This window comes from Portunus trituberculatus, chromosome 28 (genome assembly GCF_017591435.1).
Source record: "Portunus trituberculatus isolate SZX2019 chromosome 28, ASM1759143v1, whole genome shotgun sequence".
NCBI lineage: Eukaryota > Metazoa > Arthropoda > Malacostraca > Decapoda > Portunidae > Portunus > Portunus trituberculatus.
The window spans coordinates 376,626-403,546 of NC_059282.1; the positions used below are offsets into that span (position 1 = coordinate 376,626).

A 26,921-nucleotide genomic window follows, 5' to 3' on the forward strand; every position below is an offset into this window, starting at 1 on the left:
CAAAACCAGGTTTTCTCTGCCCCAATCAGAAACAAGTGAAAGATCAGAAGTTAGGCGTCCTATAGCATCTCGCCTTGAGTCATTTAATTGTTGTTGGGTTGGGCGTCTGTTGAACGCTGTTGAATAATGCAAGGTGGTATCATCAGCATAGGAGTGGATAGGGCATTGAGTCAGATTTAGGAGATCATTGATGAATAATAGAAAGAGAGTGGGTGATAGGACAGAACCCTGTGGAACACCACTGTTGATAGTTTTAGGGAAGAACAGTGACCGTCTACTACAGCAGCAATAGAACGATCGGAAAGGAAACTGGAGATGAAGGTACAGAGAAGGATAGAATCCGTAGGAGGGTAGTTTAGAAATTAAAGATTTGTGCCAGACTCTATCGAAGGCTTTCGATATGTCAAGGCCGACAGCAAAGGTTTCACCGAAGTCCCTAAAGAGGATGACCAAGATTCAGTTAGGAAAGTAAGAAGATCACCAGTAGATCTGCCTTTACGGAAACCATACTGGCAATCAGAGAGAAGGTTGTGAGCTGATAGATGCCTCATTATCTTCCTATTAAGGATAGACTCAAAGGCTTTAGAAAGGCAGGAAATCAAAGCTATAGGGCGGTAGTTAGAAGGATTGGAGTGGTCACCTTTTTAGGGACAGGTTGAATGTGAGCAAACTTCCAGCAAGAAGGATAAATAGAAGTAGAGAGACACAGATGAAAGAGTTTGACCAGGCAGTGAGCGAGTTCGGAAGCACAGTTTTGAGAACAACAGGAGGGACTCCATCCGGACCGTAAGCCTTCCGAGAATCAAGGCCAGAGAGGGCCAGGAAAACGTCTTTATAAAGAATTTTAATTTTAGGGATGAAGTAGTCAGAGGGTGGAGGAGTAGGAGGAATATGCCCAGAATCATCCAAAGTTGAGTTGGTAGCAAAGGTTTGAGCGAAGAGTTCAGCTTTAGAAAAGAAGAGACAGCTGTAGAGCCATCTGGATGAAGTAAAGGAGGAAAGACGAAGAAGTAAAGTTGTTAGAGATATTATTGGCTAGATGCCAGAAATCTCGAGAGGAGTTAGAATTGGAAAGACTTTGACATTTTCTATTGATGAAAGAGTTTTAGTAAGTTGGAGAATAGATTTGGCATGATTACGGGCAGAAATATATAGGGCATGAGTTTCAGCAGTTGGATGGCTACGGAACCGTTTGTGAGCCGCCTCTCTATCATTGACAGCACGAGAACAAGCAGAGTTAAACCAAGGCTTTTTAGCTTTAGGGTTAGAGAAAGTATGAGGAATGTATAGCTCCATGCCAGAGATAATCACCTCTGTTATGCGCTCAGCACAAAGAGAAGGATCTCTGACATGAAAACAATAATCATCCCAAGGAAATCAGAATAGTACTGCCTTAGTTCCTCCCACTTAGCAGAGTTAAAATGCCAGAAGCACCTCCGCTTAGGCGGGTCCTGAGGCTTAACAGAAAGTCCCACTAAGACCCTGGACGAAACATCCCCTCACTTCTTCCCAGTGTGTGCAGTCACCAGGTCTCAGTCCAAGTCCCCTGCCTTTTCATCACCTCCTCCACCAATGATTGCCTCTACTGACAACTTGTATAATAACATCATTTCAAAGGAGAATTTGATTAATGCTCAGGAACAGGATCTCACTTTGGCTAAGATCAGACATGTGGCCAGTGAGACAAAGGATATGTCTAAATTGCCTTGTTTTTATTATCAGGAAGGAGTCCTGATGCATGCCTACAAACCTCCTGAACTGAAACAACTAGACACCTGGTCAGAAACACATCAAGTTGTCATCCCCTTGTCTGTAAGACCAGCCATTATAGAACTAGCTCATGATGGATTGTCAGGTCATCTAGGCATCCAAAAGACCTACAAGAAGGCTCTTCAACATTTTTTTTGGCCAGGAATGAAAAAGGATGTGTCACACTATGTAAAAACATGTCACATATGTCAAATTGTGGGTAAGCCTAACGAACGCCTTGTGCCAGCTCTTCTGACGCCTATTCCAGTTCAGACGGAGCCCTTCGAAAAGATCATTCTAGACTGCGAGGGCCCTTACCCAAAACCAAACGAGGGAATCAGTATTTGTTAACCCTCATGGATCCCACTACCAGGAACCCTGAAGCTTTCCCTCTTAAGAACATCACATCAAAGACCATTGTAAAACATCTAATACATTTTTTCACCTCGGTAGGAATTCCAAAACAAATTCAGTCTGACAAGGGTAGCAATTTCACTAGCCATTTTTTCCAACAGATAGTGAATGAGCTAAACATCGACCATGTTACCTCCTCGGCTTACCACCCCCAATCCCAAGGCTGTCTGGAGCGGTTTCACCAAACATTAAAATCCATGATGAAGAAGTATTGCTTGGAGCATCAAGGAGACTGGGATGAAAGTATTTCTTTCCTTCTCTTCGCTTTAAGAGAATCTCCTCAAGATTCTTTAGGTTACTCCCTTTTGAATTACTCTATGGTAGACAGATCAGGGGGCCTCTCAAAATATTAAAGGATCAATGGTTTACTCAAAATACTCCTTCAAGCCCCAGTGTGTCTGACTACATCAGTAACCTTAAGAATAAAATCAGTGAAGTCAGATCTTTTGCTAAATCAAACTTCCTCAAATCTCAAACTAAAATGCAACAGAATTCTCTTCCCAAATCTGTCATGAGAAGTTTCAAACCAGGAGACAAGGTTTTACTTTTTCTCCCACTCCAGGCAATGCTCTTCACAGTAAGTTCATGGGACCTTATGTTGTGGCTAAAAAACTAAGTCCATTAAATTATGTGGTCCACACTCCTGACCGTCGTAAGGATTCCCAACTAGTTCATATTAATCTAATGAAACCTTACCACTCCACAGAACCAGAGGACGACTTGTCTCGCACTGTACCTGTATGTCTGGTAGGGAAGGAGTCTGGTCCTGTGCCCCCCGAGGAAGAGTCCGACATCGAATTTCTCTTCTTGTCACCTAAAGGACGCCCCTCAAACAGCCAAATCATGTCCAACCTTGATGAGGTGTTTCCTTCCTTAACACCTTCACAACAGTCTGATCTTAAAAAGTTATTGCTAGACTTTTCTGAAATCACAGGTGACCTTCCAGGAGTTTGTAATACTATCCAACATGACATAACATTAATATCTAATGACATCAAGCCTATAAGACAACCAGCCTATCGCATTTCACCCATTAAAAGAGACTTGATGAAAAAGAGGTAGACTATCTGCTCTGTCATCACCTTGCAGAACCTAGTATATCTCCTTGGGCTTCTCCTGCCTGTTAACATCTAAGCCAGATGGTAGTAGTCGATTTTGCACCGACTACAGGAAATTAAATAAAGTGACGGTGCCAGACTCCTACCCATTGCCCTTGATAGAGGACCTTATAGATAGTATAGGAGTAGCCAAATTTGTAACCACTATAGACTTGCTTAAAGGTTACTATCAGATTCCCCTCTCGGACGAGGCCCAAATAATATCCGCCTTCATCACCCCCTTCGGACTATACCAATACACAGTGATGCCCTTTGGCTTGTCTAATGCTCCCGCCACCTTCCAGAGGGCTATAAATTACATCACTCAGGACTTGGAGGGAACATCTGCATATCTGGATGACCTGGTGGTGACTGCGGACGACTGGGTGACACATCTGACCCGTCTTCGGAGGCTGATGGGTCGGTTGCAGGAAGCCGGGCTTACAATCAACCTGGCCAAGTCCACCTTCGGAAGTCTACGGTGGTCTACCTGGGACATGTGGTGGGAACGGCAAGGTTCACCCCAAGAGAGCTAACGTGGAGGCCATCCTTGGCTTCCTGTTCCTACCACCAGGAAAGCTCTCATGAGGTTCTTGGGGATGGCTGGTTTTACAGACGCTTCTGTAGAACTTCTCCACCCTGGCCGCCCCCCTGACGGACCTTATCAGCACTTCCGTCCCCTTCCACTGGACCCCGACCTGTGACCAAGCCTTCCAACACCTCAAGGCGTTTCTCTCCTCGGAACCAGTGGTCTGACGCCGGATCACTCCCGTCCCTTCCATCTACAAGTGGACGCGAGTGGAGTTGGAGTGGGTGCTGTCCTACTACAAACGGACCCTACAAGCGGCATCCTCCATCCCATCGCCTATCACTCCGCGAAACTGAAAAACCATCAACTCAACTACTCCACCATCGAGAAGGAGGCTCTGGCACTCGTCCTGGCGCTCCAACGTTTTGAGTGCTATCTTCATCCTGGTCCTCACATCACGAAGGTCTTCACCGATCACAATCCTCTGGCCTTCCTTCACGCCATGAGGAACCGAAACCAACGCATTCTTAGGTGGGCCTTGTTAACTCAACCCTTCAACTTGGAAGTCCACCATATCAAGGGGATGGACAACATCATCGCCGACGCCTTATCAAGATCTCCGTCTCACCTCCTTCATGAGCCCATTACGGAGGTCTTAGGGGAGGAAATGTTACGCCCGCCCGTAACATGCATTACTACCATCACCTCCTCCGCTTGTTACCTCGTTCGCCACCTCTCCGCCTCCCCTTCCACGTCACCGTCTCGTGAACCTTCCACGCCACCGTTTCATGAACCCTTCCACGTCACCGTTTCATGAAGCCCCGCTACTGTCCCGAAGTTGGATTCACGCGGCCCTTTTCGACTCAACCGAAAGTGTTGAGCCAGCTCTTGGCTTTCTGGATTGGGAGTTGAGATCCAAGCCTCAACCAGTGAACACAACGCCTCTTGGGTCTACCGTGTGATCAACCATCACCCAGCATTTCACCACTGCAACACCGCATAAGTATCACTTCTCCTCGTCCGTGTTTTCCACATTGCCTCTATATAGGATTAGGATTATTGTTAGGTATTAAGTTGGGTTCTTTATTGTTGTATTTATTACTGTGTTATATGTATATGTGTATGTCATTTTCCTGTGTTTCATGTTATATATCTGTGTTTCATGTTTCTTGTTATATATGTGTCAATTTCATTATGGGTTATTAAAATAGCTTTTTAAAGTGACCCCCTTTTTGCATTTCCTCACCAGTTGAACCTGCAGTGTTTTTTTTTATTGTTATTGTTCACCGTCTCTCCGATGCCAATCTTACCAGTTTAACTGGTGAACGTAACACTCTGGGTCTCTCTCCCTACCTGATAGCGTGCCTGGCAGACTTCTTCACGGGAAGGCGTCAGGCCGTTTGTTATAAGGGCTCTGTCTCCTCTTTCCAACAGCTCACATGTGGGGTCCCTCAGGGGACCAAGATGGGTCCTTTGTGCTTCCTCATCCTTATTAACGATGGTCTCGTCCACACCCCCCACCGCTGGAAGTATGTGGACGACTACACCGCGTGCGTACCCGTCAACAACACCAACCCAGACTTCTCAGCACTTCAGTCCACTCTTAGCCAACTACAGACGTGGACGGAGGACAACAAAATGACCATCAACCACACCAAGACCGTGGTGATGCACATTTGTACCTCCACAGCAGCAGTCCCCCCTCCCCAGCTATCTGTGGGCCCTCACTCCCTCCAGGTGGTCCGCAGCACCAAGCTTCTAGGTGTCTTGGTGGATGATCAATTATCATGGAAGCAGCATATTTCCAACATCATCAGGTCAGCCTCATACAAAATCTATTTGCTGCGCTGACTCAGGTCCCTGGGAGCACCAGCAGATGAGCTGAGGGGAGTGTACCTCACCTTTATACTCCCTAAGCTCATGTACGCCGCCCCAGCATGGTCCTCCTCCCTGAACCTCACACAACGACAACAGCTGGAGAGGGTTCAGAGGAGGGCATTCAGGGTCATCCTTGGGCCTGCCTACAGGTCCTACGAGGACGCCCTGACCTGCCTGAGTCTGCCGAGGCTTGCCACAAGACACCAAGAAGCCTTGGAAAAATTTGGGGAAGGACTGCTGCGTCATCCACGTCTCCGCCACCTGCTACCCCCAGATGTGCCTCCCCCTGCTCGCGCCACCCAACACCAGAATTGCGTGGCGCCCTTAAGAGCACCGCGCACTGATCGGTACCGACTTAGCGCGGTTGCCTACTATTGTGCGAGCCTTAAATAAGTAAATTAATAAGTGAATTCTTGGTTAAGTTAGATCCATAGTTAGGTTAAGCATTTCATTTCATTGTTTTAATGTCCTCCCGCCATGAACATTTTCAGTGTAATTTTTTTTTTACATTGCCAAATTAATAAACCATATATTATTATTATTATTATTATTATATATTACTTCATGGTCATCAATACAAACAGCCTGTCATCCTGTCACCAACTTGAGTGACAGGTCCTTCAAAGAAAAGCTGTGCAATGGGTCCATGGTCCTTACCCTCTGCAACACAGGTTTCATATCCCAGGTCGCCGCATACCTGGACATAGAAGGGAGCAAGTTGAAAACCCAGTGCAGAAACCTTTTCACGAGAGGGTGATTCCCTGCCCTACATCCTTCCACCATAATGCCTAGGGCAGAGGGAGCCCACCTCGCCGTGTTAATACTCTCATAGCCCACACCACTGTGAAAAGTACGAGAAAAAAAATTAAAGATGTTGGCAACAGAAGGTGTAAGGGGATTAATGTTCCCTCGACTACAAAAGTGTGACCACCTCTTGATGTGAGGACTGTATTGTCTTTCAGTCCCTGGTTTCATGATAATTTCCGTATCCTCTTCAGATACTCCATGTGCTCCAAGTTGTGTCCTGACAGCTGCCATGGTACAGTAAAATAATGTGTGCTTTGGGATCCGAGGGCTCTCCAAGCTCATGGGTTCGAATCCTGTCCATGGTCTGAGTGTAGGTTGTGCTTCCTCACTCAAGGCAACGGCTTCCTAGTGGTGGGCTTTGAGATAGGAGGTACCCCAAAAATATCTCCTTCAGCCCATAAATTCCCGCAAAAAGCTCACTTGGTAAAAAAAGTAAAAAAAATTGGCGTGCCTCATTATTAGGTGCTCCTCTGCAGAGGACAGATACAGTAGCACATTCCTACTGCTCTATATGAGCCAAGGGTCCTCCACCAGCAGCCGAAGGAGCACGCCCATCCAAGGTTATGACAGCCAGAGTGGGATGACAATCCAACCTTGAGCCCTTTCCTTCCCTAACTTCTGTAGACATCTAGGGATCAGAGAATGGAGGGAAGAGGTAAACTAATTCAAACTGTGCCCTTGGAATTGTAAAAGCATCAACATAGACAGTCTCTGGGTCTGATGTCCACGAATAGAATTGAGCAACTTGCTTGTTTAAACAGGAAGCAAATAGGTCTATGCTAAGAGTCCCAAAGATATTACACAACTCCTGGAATATCATCTTCTTTAGCTGCCACTCATGCCTGTCATTAAAGGAATGGGACACAGTGTCTGCCAACACATTGCACTTGCCCGGTATGTGAGAAGCTGTAATCCAGGCACCATTCCTAATGCACCAATCCCATAAATCAAGACAAGTGTCATCAGAAACCAGTGACTTAATGCCATCCATCTCATTCACATAATTAATTGCCATAGCGTTATCACACAGCACCTTGATGTGCAATCCTCTGAGGAGATGGGTAAAAGATTTCAAGGGGACCATCTGCCATTAGTAATTAGGCCATTGAGGCAACCTGTGATGCATTTATAAACATCTCAATATCTGATGCCTTTCTGAACATCTTTCTGTCCTGAGTCTCTAGTTCCTTAATCCATCAATTAAAATCTGTCCTAATCTCATCAGTAATATCCATCCATCCATCCATTAAAATTTCCACACATCTCTTCCAAAGCCTTGATGTTCACCCTTTCTATCCTCTTATAATACAGCTTCCCCATCTCTACAGCTAGGATTGCTGTCACCAGGAGTCCAACCACTCTAGCCACTACTCTAATTTTCTCTTTCACTTTAATAACTAAAGGAGAGCAGTGTTGCAAAATCTTATCCCACCTACACTCAGGCAGGGTAACTATCATGGCCACCGAATCTATCACATTGCCTTACTAATCTATACATGTAGTGGGAATCAATACAGATATCTCTACATTTCTCTTCCACGTCTTATTCTTCCTCAAGAAGATGGGTGAAAGGATTTGATGATCTTGTCTATGCATCACCTTGATTGCCTTTAAATCTAACAACTTAACCTCCTGATGCATAATAGCTGTCTCTTCCTCACTAAATAAATGTCCAATTCTAACCTCATCTATATCAAGATGGCAGTGTACCACTATATCTATAATTAACAGATCACTCGTAAGCTCACACCACTCACAGACAAACTTGTGAAGTTGACCAGCCTCAAACTTCTGGCTCACCTGAGTTAACGCCGAGAATTGTGCTGACCCTGGCCTTGCAAGCTTTTTGACGTTGAAGCTTGACTAGGGTAGGAGTGCCTGGAATCACCTCTGGTGGTTGTCCAGCTAAAGCCATAAGGCTGAAATCTGGAGGAGAAACCACGGGAGTGGGGCCATTGCCAAAAAAGTTCTGCTGCCTACCCCCCCAAATCTGCCAGAGCTGGAAGTCCAAATTGGGGAAGGCTTCTTACTTGTGAACTTGCTTTTCAGCCTCTCTGCCTCTTGAATTTGCCTGGTGGCTTGAGAAAGGTCACTCCCAAACAGGAGTTCAGTCATGGGAGCCTTGTCTGAGCACAAGTGGGAATACTTGGGATTAATGTCCCACTTGATGACATAGTGCCAGGTCAAGTTGTTTCGGAAGAGGGCATTACCTCGTAATATCAAGGCACCAATAAGCATGGCCACCTCATGGGCCACAACTGGATGGTCTTCATCATGAGCTACCATGTCCAGGGCTGTAAGGGACTTAACATCAATCATGGCAGCCTTGGTGGTGTCCTTTCCCACTTCACATAAGCGAAAGTCGGCTGTCCTCGCATCTGCTGGCAACACATCCAGCACCTGTGCGTTGCATTTCACTTGTGTTAATGTGTGGCAGTTACTGGGTCTCAGTGTCACATCATCCTCTATAATGGCCTTATAGTTCTCCTCTCTCATGCCACTGACAAACTGGTGGTTCATCATTGCAGCAACCTCCTTGTCAAGTTCCTTCGAGACATTTTCCGTGGGTCTATAGTTCTTGGCACTTTGTAGTAAAACACTTCCACGAGGAACATCCCCTGAACCTCCTCCTCCGCACTGCTGGCCTCCTACCTGGGCGATCTAAACCCAGAACACCCTCCTGGTGACACCTAAGAAACATGCGCTGCCTGAGAAAGTTGCCAAATCAGTAGACAGAGGCGGGGGAGCAGCATGTTGAACTTCATTAGTACTCACAGCCTTACTCTCCTTCTTAAGTTTGTCCATGTTACTCCTCAATGCAGCTAATCCAAAATCAAGGCCAGATTAGGAGCACTGCTATCTTCACTGGTAGAAGCCGGGGAGGGGAGAGATGACCAAGAAAAGCTGTTCTGCTCTTGGTGGAAATATGACTCCTCATGCAAACTCAACTGCTCATGATGGTTAGAATGGCTCCTTGACCTGGAATGGTCCATACCATACCTACTGCCCTTGTGAAGGTCCTTGACATTTGAGGAGGAGCAGTACATGCCTATAGGTCTATCTCTGTCAGGACTGTGATTAGCAATAGAAGGCGACTGAGACATGATGGCGAGACGAACACATAAACAATGTTGCTGCAAGACATTACCTCTTCAAACAGCTGTTACTCTGCCTTCCAAACAGACCACTTTAACCACTCTCTCAGGATAATGGGAAATAAAGTATTACAGGCCACAGTTAACAGGGAACCCAGTCACCCCAAATATGGAAAATAAGCTTGTAATCTGCCCACCTTTATACATGATTAATGGGGGTAGCAACAGCCCACCCCAATCATGGATAATTGGAGTGGCAACAGCCCATCCCTATCATGGGGTAATGGGTATTCACAGCCCAAGCCAAAACTGTGATAGGTTATAACCCACTCCTTTCATGGATAATGGGAATAGCAACAATGGACCAGCAGGTGGCAGGCCCAACATCCAATCAGTGTGGTGTCCATGTAGCTACTGACAGTGTGGTGAAGCGCAGCGTGTCTCATGTGACAGCACCATCTAGCAGACTGATGACTTGCTGAAGTGGAATTGGTATAAACTCTAATTGACTCTTGTTTGGTATCATTTTAAACTTTAACTAAAATTAATTCTTAGTTGATACTAGATTTTTGATAATGTCAATTGAAAATGAAAATAGGAAAGTAAAAAAAAAAAAAAAAACTGGGCGAGCAGTTCAACTTGGACTTTAGTCCCTGGGCCGGTCAGAGTCCAACTTATCGCAAAATCCAAATTATCGGGGTCCAAGTTATTGAGTTTCAATCATTCATCCCTTTCTCTGGTAAACTCTGGAACTCCCTACTTGATTCTGTATTTTCATCTTTCTAAGACTTGGACTCATTTAAGAGAGAGATTTCAAGACATTTACCCCATCCTTTTGGCTGACACTTCTGGGCATGCACAGTGACTGGCATCTAAGAGGGCAATTTTGTTTAGTTGTTTTTGTTGCCCTTATCTGGATTTCCCCTCTTACTTAAAAGAAAAAAATGTGTTGTGACTATGTGTTGAACTACATCTATTTATAGAAATTATGTTTCTAAATATGCAAACAAAAACACTCATGTACAGATGATTACTTATAAGTTATCTGATCTGAAAGACTGAGATAGCCATCCTCTATTTTCTGTCTTTTTTATTCAGTCGTGTTTTATCTTAAACCTTATATGTACATATATATATATATATATATATATATATATATATATATATATATATATATATATATATATATATATATATATATATATATATATATATATATATATATATATATATATATATATATATATATATATATATATATATATATATATATATATATATATATATATATATATATATATATATATATATATATATATATATATATATATATATATATATATATATATATATATATATATAGAGAGAGAGAGAGAGAGAGAGAGAGAGAGAGAGAGAGAGAGAGAGAGAGAGAGAGAGAGAGAGAGAGAGAGAGAGAGAGAGAGAGAGAGAGAGAGAGAGAGAGAGAGAGAGAGAGAGAGAGATGCTGAAAAAAAGTGAAGATGCTTTCATTTTCTGAAAATATTTTACACTGGCCAGCTTATACAAATTGTTTTAAAATAGGTTTGTTGTTAACCTTGAAAGTTTTTACTGACCCATGGCAAATTTTCACAGAAATTTGGAATTTGAGAGATTTATATTTCCAACCTATACAATTACAGAAGAAGCAATGTAGGAAATATTCACAAATAGAGTTTTACATCTGCAAAATATGATATGCCAAATGCTAAAGGATGCCAGACATAATAAAGAACTTGTCTGTGGGACCCACATGTTTTGCACATTCATAATCTAACATTTCACAAGATCAAAGCAAAATTCAAGACTTATGAAGTTCTTTTACATATACTGAGAGTAAAATACTGTTGTAATGTCCTTCACATGTAAAAAAAAAATGCTTAACAGAGATATAATCTTACCTCTAAACACCACTGATTGTTGTGCAGCATTGAGTCATAGTAGCTAATGCATTTTGTTTTGAAGTCCACAACAGACATGCACCAATGCATTCCCAAATGAATAGGTACAAGAAGCATGTCATAACTGAATAGGTCCACCTAAAAAAAAAAAAAAAATAGGATTAGATCCCATCAAGTGGTAAAGATATAGTAGACAAGGTATAGACTGACAATTCTTTTGACTTCAGAAATCTAGACCTACTTTAAAATGGAGCATATAATGACCATACAGCTGTTATCCCAAAAGCACAATATTTAAGTGATTAATTCATTTCATTCCTACTATAATTCTCAGTGTTACATAATTTTTTTGTTATAATTTGGATTTGTTCGTAAGGAGGAACTTTCCACTACTAATTTTTAATCTTTTCACTATAAATATGCTATGTATACCAGCAGCACAGTACCATGAACAAGCCACTATCACTTAGCATAGTGTGTAATTACTTTTTTTTGGGGGGGGCATCTTTTCATGGACTGTTTTGTCTACTTTGTTATCCTATTTCATTATATAATTGATTTCCTGTAAGAAAGCTGTGCACCAAATAATACCGTTCACAAAACTAATTATCTTGGGGTGATAGATAAAAACCAGGCAGATCACTCATAAATTGTTAACCAGCTCATCATCTAACAAAAAAATATGAAGATGTCTGAGAAAGATACATGTGATGAGTCCCAAAGAAAAAGATTTAAAAGAGAGAGAGAGAGAGAGAGAGAGAGAGAGAGAGAGAGAGAGAGAGAGAGAGAGAGAGAGAGAGAGAGAGAGAGAGAGAGATCGACGGATCAGCCATGGTTTGGCTACCGTTGCCGTGTTGCTGCCGAGGCAAAGTATGCTGCCTGGCTCCGCTACAAGAGGAACCCGACTCGGCGCAACAAGGACCTGCACAGGGCTGCATGCAGGAGGATGGTGGTAACCAGCAAGTGGGCCTTAAAAAAGTGGGAGGAAAGCCTGCGCCGGAAACTGTGTGGCACTGGCGTAGGAAACAAAACTTGGTGGTCTCTTGTTAAGGACAAACAAGGAACTGGCCACCAAGAATCCATCCTCCCTCAGCAAGCAGGACGGTACTGTCGCCACCAGCAGTAAGGAGAGGGCACAGTTGCTGGCTTCCTTGTTTGCTGGAAAAATGAAGGTCGGTAATCCACAGCAGCCACCGCCTCAGCTGGTCCAGCAATGTGAGAAGACTGTCACCATGGTGGAGGTGACGCATCAGCAGGTGAAGCGATTATTGCGGGGGCTGGACACACAGAAAGCCACCGGCCCTGATGACATCAGCCCGCACCTGCTGAAGCGATGCTCCCAGGAACTGGCTGCCCCTCTCACCCAAGTCTTCACAACTTGTGTACGGAAAACGTCTGGCCTTCAGTGTGGAAGGAGGCTCGAGTAGTTCCGTACACAAAAAGCTCCAGGACGGACCCAAAAACTACAGACCCATATCCCTGTTGTCAGTGGTGGGTAAAGTGTTTGAGAGGGTCGTGGCAGAGGTGGTGTGTAGCCATCTCAAGGACAATGCCCTCCTCTCAGACCAACAGTTTGGGTTCAGACCTGGAAGGTCAACCTCCGACCTAATGATGCTTCTCACCAGGCATTGGCAGGACGCCCTCGACGACGGCAAGGACACTATAGTGGTTGCTTTGGACATAGCAGGAGCTTTTGATAAAGTATGGCACAACGGATTACTAGAAAAGCTTCGTGCTAAAGGCATCCAGGGTGGCTTGCTACGACTCTTGGGAAATTACCTGCAGGACAGAAGCCTCAAGGTGGTTGTCAACGGGCAAACATCTGAGTCCCTGCCTGTGGAGGCATCAGTGCCACAGGGTTCAATTCTTGGCCCACTCCTGTGGAATATCTACGTGGATGATCTTCTCCAGCTACTGCCAGGAGTCATGGCCTATGCTGATGACTGCACCCTCTCCTATACCTATCCACGCCAGGACAGTGGGCGGGCTGCTGAGGCCATCAATCAGCAGCTACGAGTGATAAAGGAGTGGGGTGCTCGCTGGCAAGTGACATTCGCGCCGGAGAAGACACAAGCAATGGTTGTCTCTCGGTCCCCAGCCGCCATGGCAGCAATGGCAGGAAAGTTGTCTTTTGGCGCTGCTGCTCTCCCACTCCAAGATGACGTCAAGATACTTGGAGTGGAGGTGGATCGAGGGCTGAGGTTTGACAGGCATGTCAAAACCATTGCCAAGAAAGCCTCTCACAGGATCTCCGCTCTCAGAAGGATCGCCAGTTTCCTCGACAGGAAGGGAGACTGCTGCTGTACAAGGCACAGGTGCGGCCCCACCTTGAATACGCAGCTCTCTCCTGGATGTCCTGTGCCGCCACACACAGAAGGAGACTGGACAGCATCCAACGCCGCGCCATACGGCTAGTAGATGCTGCACTACCACCTCACCCAGAGCCTGAGCGTCCCCTTGATTCACTGGAACACCGCAGAGACGTGGCGGCGATCGTAGTGTTCCATAAGGCACAGGTGCAAAGAGTGCCACATCTGGCAGGGCTGCGTCATCCTCTAAGAGTCACCGCACGGAGCACGAGAACGGTGCTCAATGGTGGTGACGCCGTAGAGGTGCCGCGATCCCACGGGTGTCAGCATCAACGCACCTTCGCAGGACGCGTCTCCAGGATGTGGAACTTGTTCACGGCCGCGGTGCCTCACGTCCAGGAGATGAACACTCACAGTGTCAAACTGATGGCACATAAGTGGAGACAGACACTGCCAACTCCTCTGACACTCTTTGTGACGTGACACTCAGTGTAGTGCAGTGCGTGAATAGTGCTAGTGAAGTGAAACGAATAGTGCTCCATTTGCATGCTGACCATCTTGTATATTATCTATTTTTAAGTCTTGTAAATATTGTAGAGAAATAGATTGTAGTACCCTTAGAATAGGTAGCACACGACAGTGCGCCTTTGGGTACATGTTCCTTTGTATTAAGTTTTGTTTAAATAAAAAAAAAAAAAAAAGAGAGAGAGAGAGAGAGAGAGAGAGAGAGAGAGAGAGAGATGGGGGAAGGGGAGAAAAACTGTTACAGTCCACATAACAGGCAGTATGTTAATTATGGTGGGGCAGAGGCCATTAAGACCACAGATTATATCAGTCTTTAAGGGGAGGCGACGGTTTTTACTTGAGAGGTGTAATTTTTTTTCGTCAGATTCTCATGAGGTATTAGTACCTCAATTACAAGAATCCCAAATATTATTGAAATATGATCATTAGTTTCAGAGAAAAAAAAAAATATAATACACAATGAAAACGGTAATAAATAGCATCAGCATTCTTTGCTATTTCTCGAATGTTTTTCAACCTACTACAACAATACTCCGCTCAATGAACGTTCGTTTAATGAATTTCCGGTTTAAAGTACTATATAGTTAGACCAAAAATCCGCATAACATACAACCACATCCGTTTTAGCGAATTTTCTGGGTTTGAATTTGCTGAGTGAGTGACTGACCGAACGTGGTAGTTTCGTTGCGATTGGCTGGCTCCCTGCCTCTGTCTCTAGCACCCCGGGAGCTGGATCCAAGATCCTTTAACATCAGAGCAACCTCTTGCAGCGAAATGGCATCCATGAACACGTGGAGGGACGGTGAGAAGGTTGCTCTGAGGTTGCTGGGAACACCACTTCTCCAGGTGGTACTACTGTCTTATATAATGCATTTATGTTCACAAAACAACATTTCTATTAGCTTTTTATGATCCTTGCCCCGAAGAAAGGATTGTTTTGTAATGCATAAAGTGAAATCTTACATGGAATACCAAAAAATAACGCAGAGATGAGATGAGCCACAGACGAAGAGGGAGACTCGCCGCCACTCGGCTGCTTCTTCTTCTTCTCGTGACCTTTTTGCTTGCGTGTTATTTTCATCGTGTTGTTTGTGTTTTCACTCCTCTATTGCCTGCTATAATGGATATCATATTTTAGTATTCATATACGCTCATGCCACGAGGATAACCTCAACTCCGTGGCACTGAGTGATAGTGAATTACTAATGAAATACTGCAGTATTTAATTAATAATTCACTATCACTCAGTGCCACGGAGTCGAGGTTATCCTCGTGGCATGAACGTATATGAATACTAAGATATGATATCCATTATAGCAGGCAACAGAGGAGTGGAAACAAATGTCATGGAGAAAAACAACACGCAGGCTAAAATGGTCACAAGAAGAAGAAGCGGCTGAGTCGCCGTGAGTCTCCCGTTTCGTCTGTGGCTCATCTCATTTCTGCTTTATTTTTTGGTATTCCATGTAAGATTTCACTTTATGCATTACAAAACAATCCTTTCTTGGGGACAAGGTTTGTAAAAAGCTAATAGAAATGTTGTTTTGTGAACATAAATGTGAGAATGTGAGAGAATTTGTATGTAGCTCCTCTAACTTCCAATGACTCATATGACATCATAAAAGTAGTGGTACGCCAGTGGCCCAATGTGCTGCCAAACATATATATATATATATATATATATATATATATATATATATATATATATATATATATATATATATATATACAGTAAGGTCCCGGGTTACGTCGGTCTCGAGTTACGTCAAACTCGTAGTTACGTCAGTCCACTATAAGGCAATTTAAGATAAAAAAATTGAAAATTTATAAATCGTAAAGTGCGGTATTTATTGTTATTGTTGGCCGCCAAGCGTCACTAGTAGTTACCCGTCACACCGCCAGCCTCACGCTTGAATACAATAACAATTATAACACCCTGCCTCAGTTCCACCACACCGTCGCCCCTGGCAAGAGTGTTTTCCTATTTTTGCGTTTACTGACTCTTCTTAGTATTTTGCTCAATGGAACCAAAGAGAAAACTTAGTGACAGCAGTGATGCTAAGAAAAGGAAAATGGAATGAGTGAGCGAGTGAAGCAGCAGGCAGTTGTGTGTGAGGGAGAGAAGAAGAAAATGGGAAGCCCGTTACCATGACAACAGGGAGGTTGACGACCTTGAGGGCTCGTGCACCTATCACAACAATAACAACTCCCGGAGCCTTCGCCTGGGCCACACGACACTCGCAGCTCACTTGCACTGTCTGCGCCTGTCTGCTGATCCCTATTGCCCTTTCCTATTGCATTTCCTGCTCCACTGCCCACGCTTCTACTCCCACCACACTGCACTAAGCTCCCAGCTGTCCACCCTGGGCATCACAACATTCGACCTGCCCACCGTCCTGGTGGCCTCAGGTGTCCACCCCTCTTGGCAACATGCCGACCTTCGCGTTCGCGGCCCTAATCAACAACAAAAACAAGCTTGTGTTTCACATTCCTACATAGTTGTAAATAATATAACAATATAACCTTTTACATACCTGAATGACCATAAACAATGATCTGTTGAAAACTCAATAATATGCTTTGAAATGTACGGAAACTCGTGTTACGTACAAAATCGACTTACGTCATGTTTTAGGAACGTAACTGACGTAAACCGAGACCTTACTGTATATATATATATATATATATATATATATATATATATATATATATATATATATATATATATATATATATATTTATCTATTTTTTTTTTTTAACCCATGTGGTATGTTGGGGACCAGCCCAGAACACATTCCCCCCTATTTCCATTATTTCCTATGGGAAAATTACATCTGCTTAACAAATTTTTGTTAAGAGGAGTATTACTGTACAGTACTCTGAAAATAAGTGTACATGCTGTAGATGTATGTAGCTTTTTTTTCCATCATGAAACATTTTGATTATCGTAATTCATATATGAAAAAAAGAAAAAATTAATATCCATGACAAAAAACTACCTTCTTTTTTTCCTTTTTAAATTTTTTCAGAGACATACCTATAGATTTTTTCAAAATGCCTCACGATGAAAAAAATTTCCTATATTTCCCCTTTCCACTGATACCTTTATATCTGAAATTACTTAAATATTAACAGAGATATTGAGCTTGAAATATCAGTAACTTTAGTTTTGAGATATGCGCCGTTTTCTGTTGAGCAGTGCATGTCACATGTTTGCTGGCTACATGCTTAGTTCCTGGGCAATTATGTTCAATCCTGCACAGCTAAGGTCATTTATTACCTCATATACAAGCTTGTAGTTTATATAGAAGCTTGCCGTTCAGCTCAGTGAAGTCTCTTTCCTTCCCAGCATCATCTACCAAGTGACGTGGTGTTACTGGCATGTCACTGTCACTGCATGTTGAACACGTGACAGTGACGTAGGTGTCATTTGTTATTTGTTGCCTCTATTGTCTTGGTACCCCAGCATTTGGTACATGTTCTTAATACCAGACTTTCAAGTTGTGACAGAAAAATAATGCATTTTTCATCTTCACAAGGAAGAATCTTTCTTTTCATAAGATGAAAACGTGTATCCATCTTTGTTGTTTTTCATGACTCGGTTGTTGTTTGTGATGGTGAAGCTGAAAGATGTGAGGTTGAGGGAACAAGCTGAGGTGGTGGTGGTGGAGAGGACACATGTGTGACCAGGGTCAGGTCATGAGTGGGTGGTGGCGGATGTCACTGCGATGAGCGATTGAGATCTTTGCCTTCTTCCTCTCTTCTCCAGTCATTCAGCTTCATCCTTTCTTCCTGGTTGGTCTTCATCTTTGATTGATGACCCATGACTTTCAATGTTCTAAAGTGCAAGGAAAGTGTGGAAAATCAAAAGACGATTAGCTGCAGAACACTACATATCTACATTCTAAGACATCCAGCAAGACACTGCCTATGACTGCTGACCTCACAGCGTACTACAAAGTACATAGCCTCCCTCCCGCTCTGTCCTGATGTTACTATATGAAGGTCTATAACATAAATACACTAGAAAATAACAAAAAAAAAAAGAAAAAAAAAAAAAGAAAAAAAAACTACAAAATCATAAGCAATGACAAATCATGCTGCCTACCTCTACCTCTACTAAACCTCATCTTCTCTTCCTAACCGAAACACAGTTGTCTGTGACTACTGACAGCAGCCCCTTTTCTGTTCCCTCCTACTTGCTCTATCCTCATTTTCAATCCAAAGCTGGATGTTGCGCATACGTGCGTAACGACACCACTTGCTCTCGTGCCCACAATCTTGAATCTTCAGAATTTTCTACCATCTGGCTAAGACTTCAATGTCACTCTCTAACTAAATTCATCTGTGCTGTATACCTCTCACCTAATTCCTCTGACTATGTAAAATTCTTTGACTATTTGACTTCCAAGGTGGAGCACATCTTATCTCACTTTCCTTTTGCTGAGATCTCCATTTTAGGGATTTCAATGTTCACCACCAGCTTTGGCTTTCATCTTCTTTCACTGACCAACCTGGTGAACAAACCTTCAACTTTGCTATCCTTCATGACCTAGAGCAGCTAGTGCAGTTCCCTACCCGTATTCCTGACCGCCTTGGAGACACGCCCAACATTCTTGATCTTTTCCTAACCTCCAACCCTTCTGCTTACTCTGTTAAACTTTCCTCTCCGTTGGGCTCCTCCGACCACAATCTAATTTCCGTTACCTGTTCTATCACTCCAGTGCAGCCTCAGGACCCGCCTAAGCGGAGGTGCTTCTGGCATTTTAACTCTGCTAAATGGGAGGAACTAAGGCAGTACTATTCTGATTTCCTTGGGATGATTATTGTTTTCATGTCAGAGATCCTTCTCTTTGTGCCGAGCGCATAACAGAGGTGATTATCTCTGGCATGGAGCTATACATTCCTCATACTTTCTCTAACCCTAAAGCTAAAAAGCCTTGGTTTAACTCTGCTTGTTCTCGTGCTGTCAATGATAGAGGCGGCTCACAAACGGTTCCGTAGCCATCCAACTGCTGAAACTCATGCCCTATATATTTCTGCCCGTAATCATGCCAAATCTATTCTCCAACTTACTAAAAACTCTTTCATCAATAGAAAATGTCAAAGTCTTTCCAATTCTAACTCCTCTCGAGATTTCTGGCATCTAGCCAATAATATCTCTAACAACTTTACTTCTTCGTCTTTCCCTCCTTTACTTCATCCAGATGGCTCTACAGCTGTCTCTTCTTTTCTAAAGCTGAACTCTTCGCTCAAACCTTTGCTACCAACTCAACTTTGGATGATTCTGGGCATATTCCTCCTACTCCTCCACCCTCTGACTACTTCATCCCTAAAATTAAAATTCTTTATAAAGACGTTTTCCTGGCCCTCTCTGGCCTTGATTCTCGGAAGGCTTACGGTCCGGATGGAGTCCCTCCTGTTGTTCTCAAAAACTGTGCTTCCGAACTCGCTCACTGCCTGGTCAAACTCTTTCATCTGTGTCTCTCTACTTCTATTTATCCTTCTTGCTGGAAGTTTGCTCACATTCAACCTGTCCCTAAAAAGGTGACCACTCCAATCCTTCTAACTACCGCCCTATAGCTTTGATTTCCTGCCTTTCTAAAGCCTTTGAGTCTATCCTTAATAGGAAGATAATGAGGCATCTATCAGCTCACAACCTTCTCTCTGATTGCCAGTATGGTTTCCGTAAAGGCAGATCTACTGGTGATCTTCTTACTTTCCTAACTGAATCTTGGTCATCCTCTTTTAGGGACTTCGGTGAAACCTTTGCTGTCGGCCTTGACATATCGAAAGCCTTCGATAGAGTCTGGCACAAATCTTTAATTTCTAAACTACCCTCCTACGGATTCTATCCTTCTCTCTGTACCTTCATCTCCAGTTTCCTTTCCGATCGTTCTATTGCTGCTGTAGTAGACGGTCACTGTTCTTCCCTAAAACTATCAACAGTGGTGTTCCACAGGGTTCTGTCCTATCACCCACTCTCTTTCTATTATTCATCAATGATCTCCTAAATCTGACTCAATGCCCTATCCACTCCTATGCTGATGATACCACCTTGCATTATTCAACAGCGTTCAACAGACGCCCAACCCAACAACAATTAAATGACTCAAGGCGAGATGCTATAGGACGCCTAACTTCTGATCTTTCACTTGTTTCTGATTGGGGCAGAGAAAACCTGGTTTTGTTCAATGCCTCAAAACTCAATTTCTACAACTATCTACTCGACATAACCTTCCAGACAACTATCCTCTCTTCTTCAATAACACTCAACTTCCCTCTCCTCTACATTAAACACACTCGGTCTATCCTTCACTAAAAATCTAAACTGGAAATTTCACATCTCTACTCTTGCTAAATCAGCTTCCAAGAAGTTAGGTGTCCTGTGGCGTCTTCGTCCATTTTCTCTCCCTCCCAGCTGCTTGCTCTGTACAGGGCCTTATCCGCCCGTGTATGGAGTATGGCTCTCATGTCTGGGGGATCCACACACAGCTTTACTAAACAAGGTGGAATCTAAAGCTTTTCGTCTTATCAACTCTTCTCCTCTAACTGACTGTCTTGATTCTTTAAGTCACCGCCGCAATGTTGCATCTTTATCTGTCTTCTACCGCTGTTTTCATGCTGTCTGCTCTTCTGAACTTGCTAACTGCATGCCTTCCCCCTCCTGCGGCCTCGCTGCACAAGACTCTCTACTTCTTCTCATCCCTATTCTGTCCATCTTCCTAATGCAAGAGTTAACCAGTATCTTCACTCCTTCATTCCCTACACTGGTAAACTCTGGAACTCTCTACCTGTGTCTGTATTTCCACCTGCCTATGACTTAAACTCTTTCAAAAGAGGAGTGTCAAGACACCTCTTACGTTAACTGGACCCTCCTTTTAGATTTTTTTGTTTTTTCTCTTTCTCCTACTTTCCTCTTAACAGGGCCTGGCAACCAGCGGGATTTTTTTTTTTCCAACACTTTGTTTTCCCTTGGCCAGTGCCCTTGTAATGTAAAAAAAAAAAAAAAAAAAAAACACATGGAGGGGCATTTAAAGAGACTTTTAAAGTGTGTATATAAAAGGCAATTTAAACAAGATAGGAACTTGCTGTTTTCACAGAAAATTGTAGACATTTCAAGGGTAACAGTAGTATTAATAACTCAATTTTGAGGTTTGGGTAAAAAAAAAATTGCATATTTTTTGCCGTCACCTCCCCTAAGTTGCATATTTCATGGTCTATTTTCTCCTCAATTACAACACCATTTGCTCTGAATATATCTATTTTATATTTGTCAAGTACAGTTTCTAAGTTTGCATTCTCTTCCCCATTAAACAGTTCAGTGAAATAATGCTGAAACTCCATCAAGATCACAGGTTCTATCAATCTTCAAGTTGACCATTTCATGGTCTATTTCCTCCTTAGTTACAACACTATCTAGTATGAATACATTTATTTTGTATTTGTTAAGTACACTTTCCAAGTTTACATTTTCTTTCCCATTAAACAGTTCAGAGAAATAATGCTGAAATTCCATCAAGATCACAGGTTCTGTCAATCTTCAAGCTTCATGGTGGGGGTTGACAACTGCTACTCAATCACAGACTACCTTTCAAACCTAGCTTTGGAAGTGACTAATGATTGTGTACTGCAGCCTATTTGGGGAAATGATTACCCTAAACTTTTTGCAATGTACGAGTGAATAATATTTTCTAGAGAAGCAGGGACCTGATGCATTATCATCCTATTCTGCTCCAGGTGGTCACCATTGAATAAACAATCATGTGTGAAAATTTCATGTCAATCAGACGACAAAAACAAGTAGGAAACCAAGAATGAAATTATGAAAAAACTTTTCGAGCGAACATCTCGAAAAGTGTTTTTTACACTTCAAAAATTTTCACAGAATTGGTATAAACTCAGACTGACTTTTGTTTGGTATCATTTTAAACTACAAAAAAAAATCCAATTTTTTTTTTTGTTGGAATCAGATTTTTTATAATGTCAATAGAAAATAAAATAAAAGAAAGTGGGAAAAAAAAAATGGGCGAGTAGTTCAACTCAGACTTCAGTCCCTGTATCGGTCAGAGTCCAACTTATCAATGACATTTTTATAACTAAAATGTATTTTTTCACTTATCTGTTCCTTCTATTATAGGCAATGAATGCACTGTCTCCTTGTGTCTGTCAGTGACTAAAAATCAATCCCCCCCCTGTGTGCAAGTCAATGTGCTGTTTCCCTTATTCCTCCCTGTGGTAGCCATCTTCACACCCCACTCCTCTATGACCTCAAGAAAAAACTCAGCAGAGAAGCATTACATGGGGAGGAAGGGTGGGAGTGTGTGTAGAAGGAACAGGTAAGTGAAACAATCAATACATTTTAGTTATAGAAATGTCATTTATTTCACATAAGACCTGTTCCTTCTACTACAGGCAGATTCCCACACTTGACCCTTAAAGTATGGTGATCGTATAGGTATGACTGTAGCATCGTATGTGGAGAGGTGGGGATCGTACCGATAATCATGATTTTTCCGCGCTAAATGTTAGAATCTCTCCCCCTCACTATTGGTCCTGGGGTAAGTGGAGGTATCTGGCATCTTTTCTCACTCACCTGCTTGAGCCTTGAGACATGTTCCCTCACACTAGGTCATCTTTTCCCATTTTGAGGCGACATCTGGCAAACCCCATGACCCGGGGGGAGGAATCGGTACTCCAAGTGATGTTATGTCAGTGTTACTCAGTAATGACATTGAGGAGTGATGAAAATGAAGACAGTGATTTTTCTATTGAGACCGAAGAAAGTGAAGACTCCAGTAGTGATTCTAATAGTGATCCGGGAGACAGAGACCAACCCTCACAGCGACGTTCATAAACCTCCTCAAGTAGCCTATTCCCCTTGAGCAATGCACCGATGTGTGTCACCCATTGTTCTAATTATTATATTATCATCATTATTATAGAAATCCACAATACTTGTAATATGTGGTTTCTTTTTCTTTTCCTGTTTTACATCATCATTTTCTTGACATGAAAGTGCAAAAGTTCCTCCTCATACATCAAACTAAAATGCCCAGAGAGAGAGAGAGAGAGAGAGAGAGAGAGAGAGAGAGAGAGAGAGAGAGAGAGAGAGAGAGAGAGAGAGAGAGAGAGAGAGAGAGAGAGAGAGAGAGAGAGAGAGAGAGAGAGAGAGAGAGAGAGAGCGGTATTCTCGGAATTTGGTGGGTATTTTTTAGCGGTGGGTTCTGCCATGAATTTTTTTATATGCAATAACTTTGTTCTCAGAGGTCATAACATGTTAAAAACTACATAGTTGTACTCAGAATAACACAAAGAAATATGTTTTTATAAGGAAAAAATATTTTTAGCAATTTTGACAGGTGTGATTTTTCCCCATTGTAACAGACGAAAAGTAAATCAACCCCCCCCTACTTTAAGGCCGGGAGCACACGAGCCACTCTACAGCGCCACGGCATAGCGGGGATGTGGTTTCCTATAGGTTTTCATCGTTTTGTGGCTTTCCCGCACACACGAGCGTCTGTGGTCAGCGGATGTAGCAGGCTGTCACTGATCCCCGCCACGGCGTGGCACGTTTTGACCACAAAGACCCGCGCACACGAGCCAAGCCACAAAGCCACATGCTGCCACTATCAGTCAGTCTGCATTTGCTTGGGGACCGAGTGGCATTTTTTTTTTATCTGCTACCATGAATACACTCGACGTTGATCGCTTTATAATATAAATTGAAGATAGACCAGCAGTATGGGACGTAAGCTGTGGTCTCAAAGGGGACGGGGCGTGGCGCAGAAAACGCGCCATGGTGAAGCGCCACGCCCTGGCGACCACAGAGTGGCTCGTGTGCTCCTAACACACCACGCCGAAGCGCCACGCCGTGGCGACCACAGAGTAGCTCGTATGCTCCCGGCCTAAGGGTTAAGCAGAGGGGCATTGCCAAGTATGCGGTTGACCATGGGTGATAATGTCTACAAGATGCATGACTTTTACCAGGCATATGTGGAAGTCACACAGGGAAGAACGCTGGGCAGTGCCATCTTAGTGCCATGACCCTTAAACTGATTTGGAGTGTAGGATGGTGTGGCATGAAGCAGCAGACGTCAAGGGACGAAGCTGCCAGCTGCCATGACAGGTCCCAAGGAGAAGATCCCATCCTGGACCTTGTGGACTGCCTTAAGGTAGTGAGAGGCAAAAATAGAATGCGTTTGCCAGCAGGCCATTACCATTACATCAGCTAATGTCTTGTTAGTGGACCACAGTAGTGACATTGCCACATACATCATGTTCTCTTACCTGGAGGTCAGCCCCAGATGATCAGGGAAATCCTCATGAACAGTCTGTATTAACTGCCAGAGGAAGTAAGAGATAGCCATCTTGGAGAGGGTACATGGGGTCCCAGACCGAGAGAAAAAGGTGCCTAGGCCTAGATGGGGACCATGTCCAATGAAGGTAACACCGCAGAGCATGAACAGGACAGAGGAGCCGTTCATTGTCATCAGAGCAGACAGCCTACGAAAGAATTGTCAGGACGAACTTCCGGGGAAGTGGATTAGATAGAGTCTCCATTTTGACCACAAAAGTCAGGAAGATAAGACAGCACCATGTCATCATCCTAAGCCACAACTTGAGCAGAGAGAGCCTGAATTTCCCCAACTCTCTTGGCTGCTGCCAGAGCCAAGAGAAAGAGAGTCTTCTGGGTCAAGAGCCAGAAAGAGGACTGGTCTAATGGATTGAAGGGAGAGCAAACAAGGTGTTGTAAGACGATGTCCACATTCTATGGGAACACTATGGGCATTAGCCTGCGTGCCCTCTGCCCACAGGCATGAATGACCTCCCATAAGACCAGTTGAGAAGAGGTCAAAACTTTTCAGGTGGAAGACGCTGTTAAGCATAACCTTGTATCATTTCACCAAAGAGAATGAAAGGTGACAGTCCTTGTGCAAATAGAGAAGGAAGTCACCAAATTTTTGACTGGAGGGTGTCAATGCACCACTGACAGTTATGGTTCTACTTATACTGGTAGCTCACAATGGTTGAATGCTGTCGAGATCCCACCAGGAACTTTGCAACTTTTTGGGAATAGCCTTGGTAACGGAGTTGCTGGACAGTTTCCACGCAACCAGCCAAAGTGTGTGGAGACTGGCGTGGAAGCGATGGAAGTGAGACTGCTGCAGAAAATTTGTCTGTGCTGGGAGGAGGTGGGAGTGTCGATGGTCGCCTGTAGCAGATCTGGGAACCATTCCCTGCATGGCCAGAACGGTACAATGAGGATGATGGATGTCCCCCATGACAACCAGAACTTGGAAAGAAGTTGCCTGATTGCCAGAAACGGTGAAAAGGTGTATAGATCCATGTGATCCCAAGGATGAGAAAGGCATCTGTTGCGATGGCCATGGGATTTGGGAGCAGAGAAACAAATGCAGGGAGCCTGAAGTTCTGGCTGGTGGTGAAGAGATCCACTAGAGGCATCCCCCAAAGTTGCCACAGAGTCCACTCCATGGAAATGACCTGCGACTCCTGGCTGAGGGAATCCGCCACCGTGTTGTGAGACCCACTGATTAATTGAGGCCTGAGAACAATAGCTCTGTCCTCTGCCCAACGCAACATCCGTTGCACCTCATCATTGAGTGTCAAAGAGTGAGTGCCCCCATGGTGAGAGAGATAAGCCAGAGCCGTAATATTGTCCATAAATACTCCCACCATCTTACCCTGGAGCACCAGGTCCTGGAGATCCCCTGCCAGTGAGAAGATTGGATTCCATAGTCCACCACTGTAAGTCCACCAGATTGTCAAGAGTCCAGCTGATCCAGATCGAGTTGTCTTGCATTGAGCTGGACCATTGAGATTGAAGGCAAAACTGCAGGCTCTAGATTTGTAACTGAGCCCCTGGAACCAGGTGAGTGAGGGATAAAATGTGACCCTGTAGGATAAACTACTCTTTGGCAGTCGGGAGTCAGGAATCCATGAAAGTTTGTAGATGAGAGAGAGGATTGCCCACCCGAGCCTATGTCAGGAAAGCTTTTAAAAGAGGAGTCCGAATGCTGACTCCCAAGTAGACAATTTCCTGGGCCGGCCTTAACAAGATTTGTCGTAATTGATGCGGATCCCTAGGTGGGCACAAAGCTAAAACAGGACTTGGGCTGAGTTAAGAGCCTCTTGGTAAGACAAAGCCAAGAGAAGCCAGTCATCCAGATACTGTAGGATGTGGATGTCCCACCTGTGTAACTCTGTGAAAACAGGTGCTATAATCCTGGTGAATAGCTGGGGCTGTATACAGGCTAAAGCACAATATTTGAAACTGGGGTGTAGATCTGCCCCAATTAAAATTAAGGAACCATCTGCTCTGGGAATGGACAGGAACTTGCAGGTAAGTGTCCTTCAGGTCAATGAACACCATCCAATCGTTGACATCCAACCGCACGCAGCTGGTGATAAATATAACACTGTCTGTTAGGTGATCTGCACCTTCCCTCAGTACTAGTACGTCACTTTCAGCAGGGGATGCTGGAAAAGAAGCCACGTGAAAAGACATTTAGATGGAAAAAAAAGCACTGACAGCAGAATCAAAACATGGAGAGCAGTACAGGCAACCCCCGCTTAAC

General features: G+C 43.8%; 1 protein-coding gene across 5 annotated transcripts in view; it reads right to left on the reverse strand.

Annotated features, from left to right (window-relative positions):
- LOC123510116 (sentrin-specific protease 1-like) overlaps positions 1-26,921 on the reverse strand; it is a 181,198-nt gene that overhangs the window by 78,800 nt on the left and 75,477 nt on the right. For 3 of the 5 annotated variants that reach the window (XM_045264931.1, XM_045264929.1, XM_045264928.1), the window contains one exon: positions 11,489-11,626. The exons of the other annotated variants lie outside the window; for them this stretch is intronic. In XM_045264931.1, the coding sequence (XP_045120866.1) occupies positions 11,489-11,626 (138 nt within the window). The remainder of the gene's footprint in view (positions 1-11,488; positions 11,627-26,921) is intronic. 5 annotated transcript variants of the gene reach the window in all.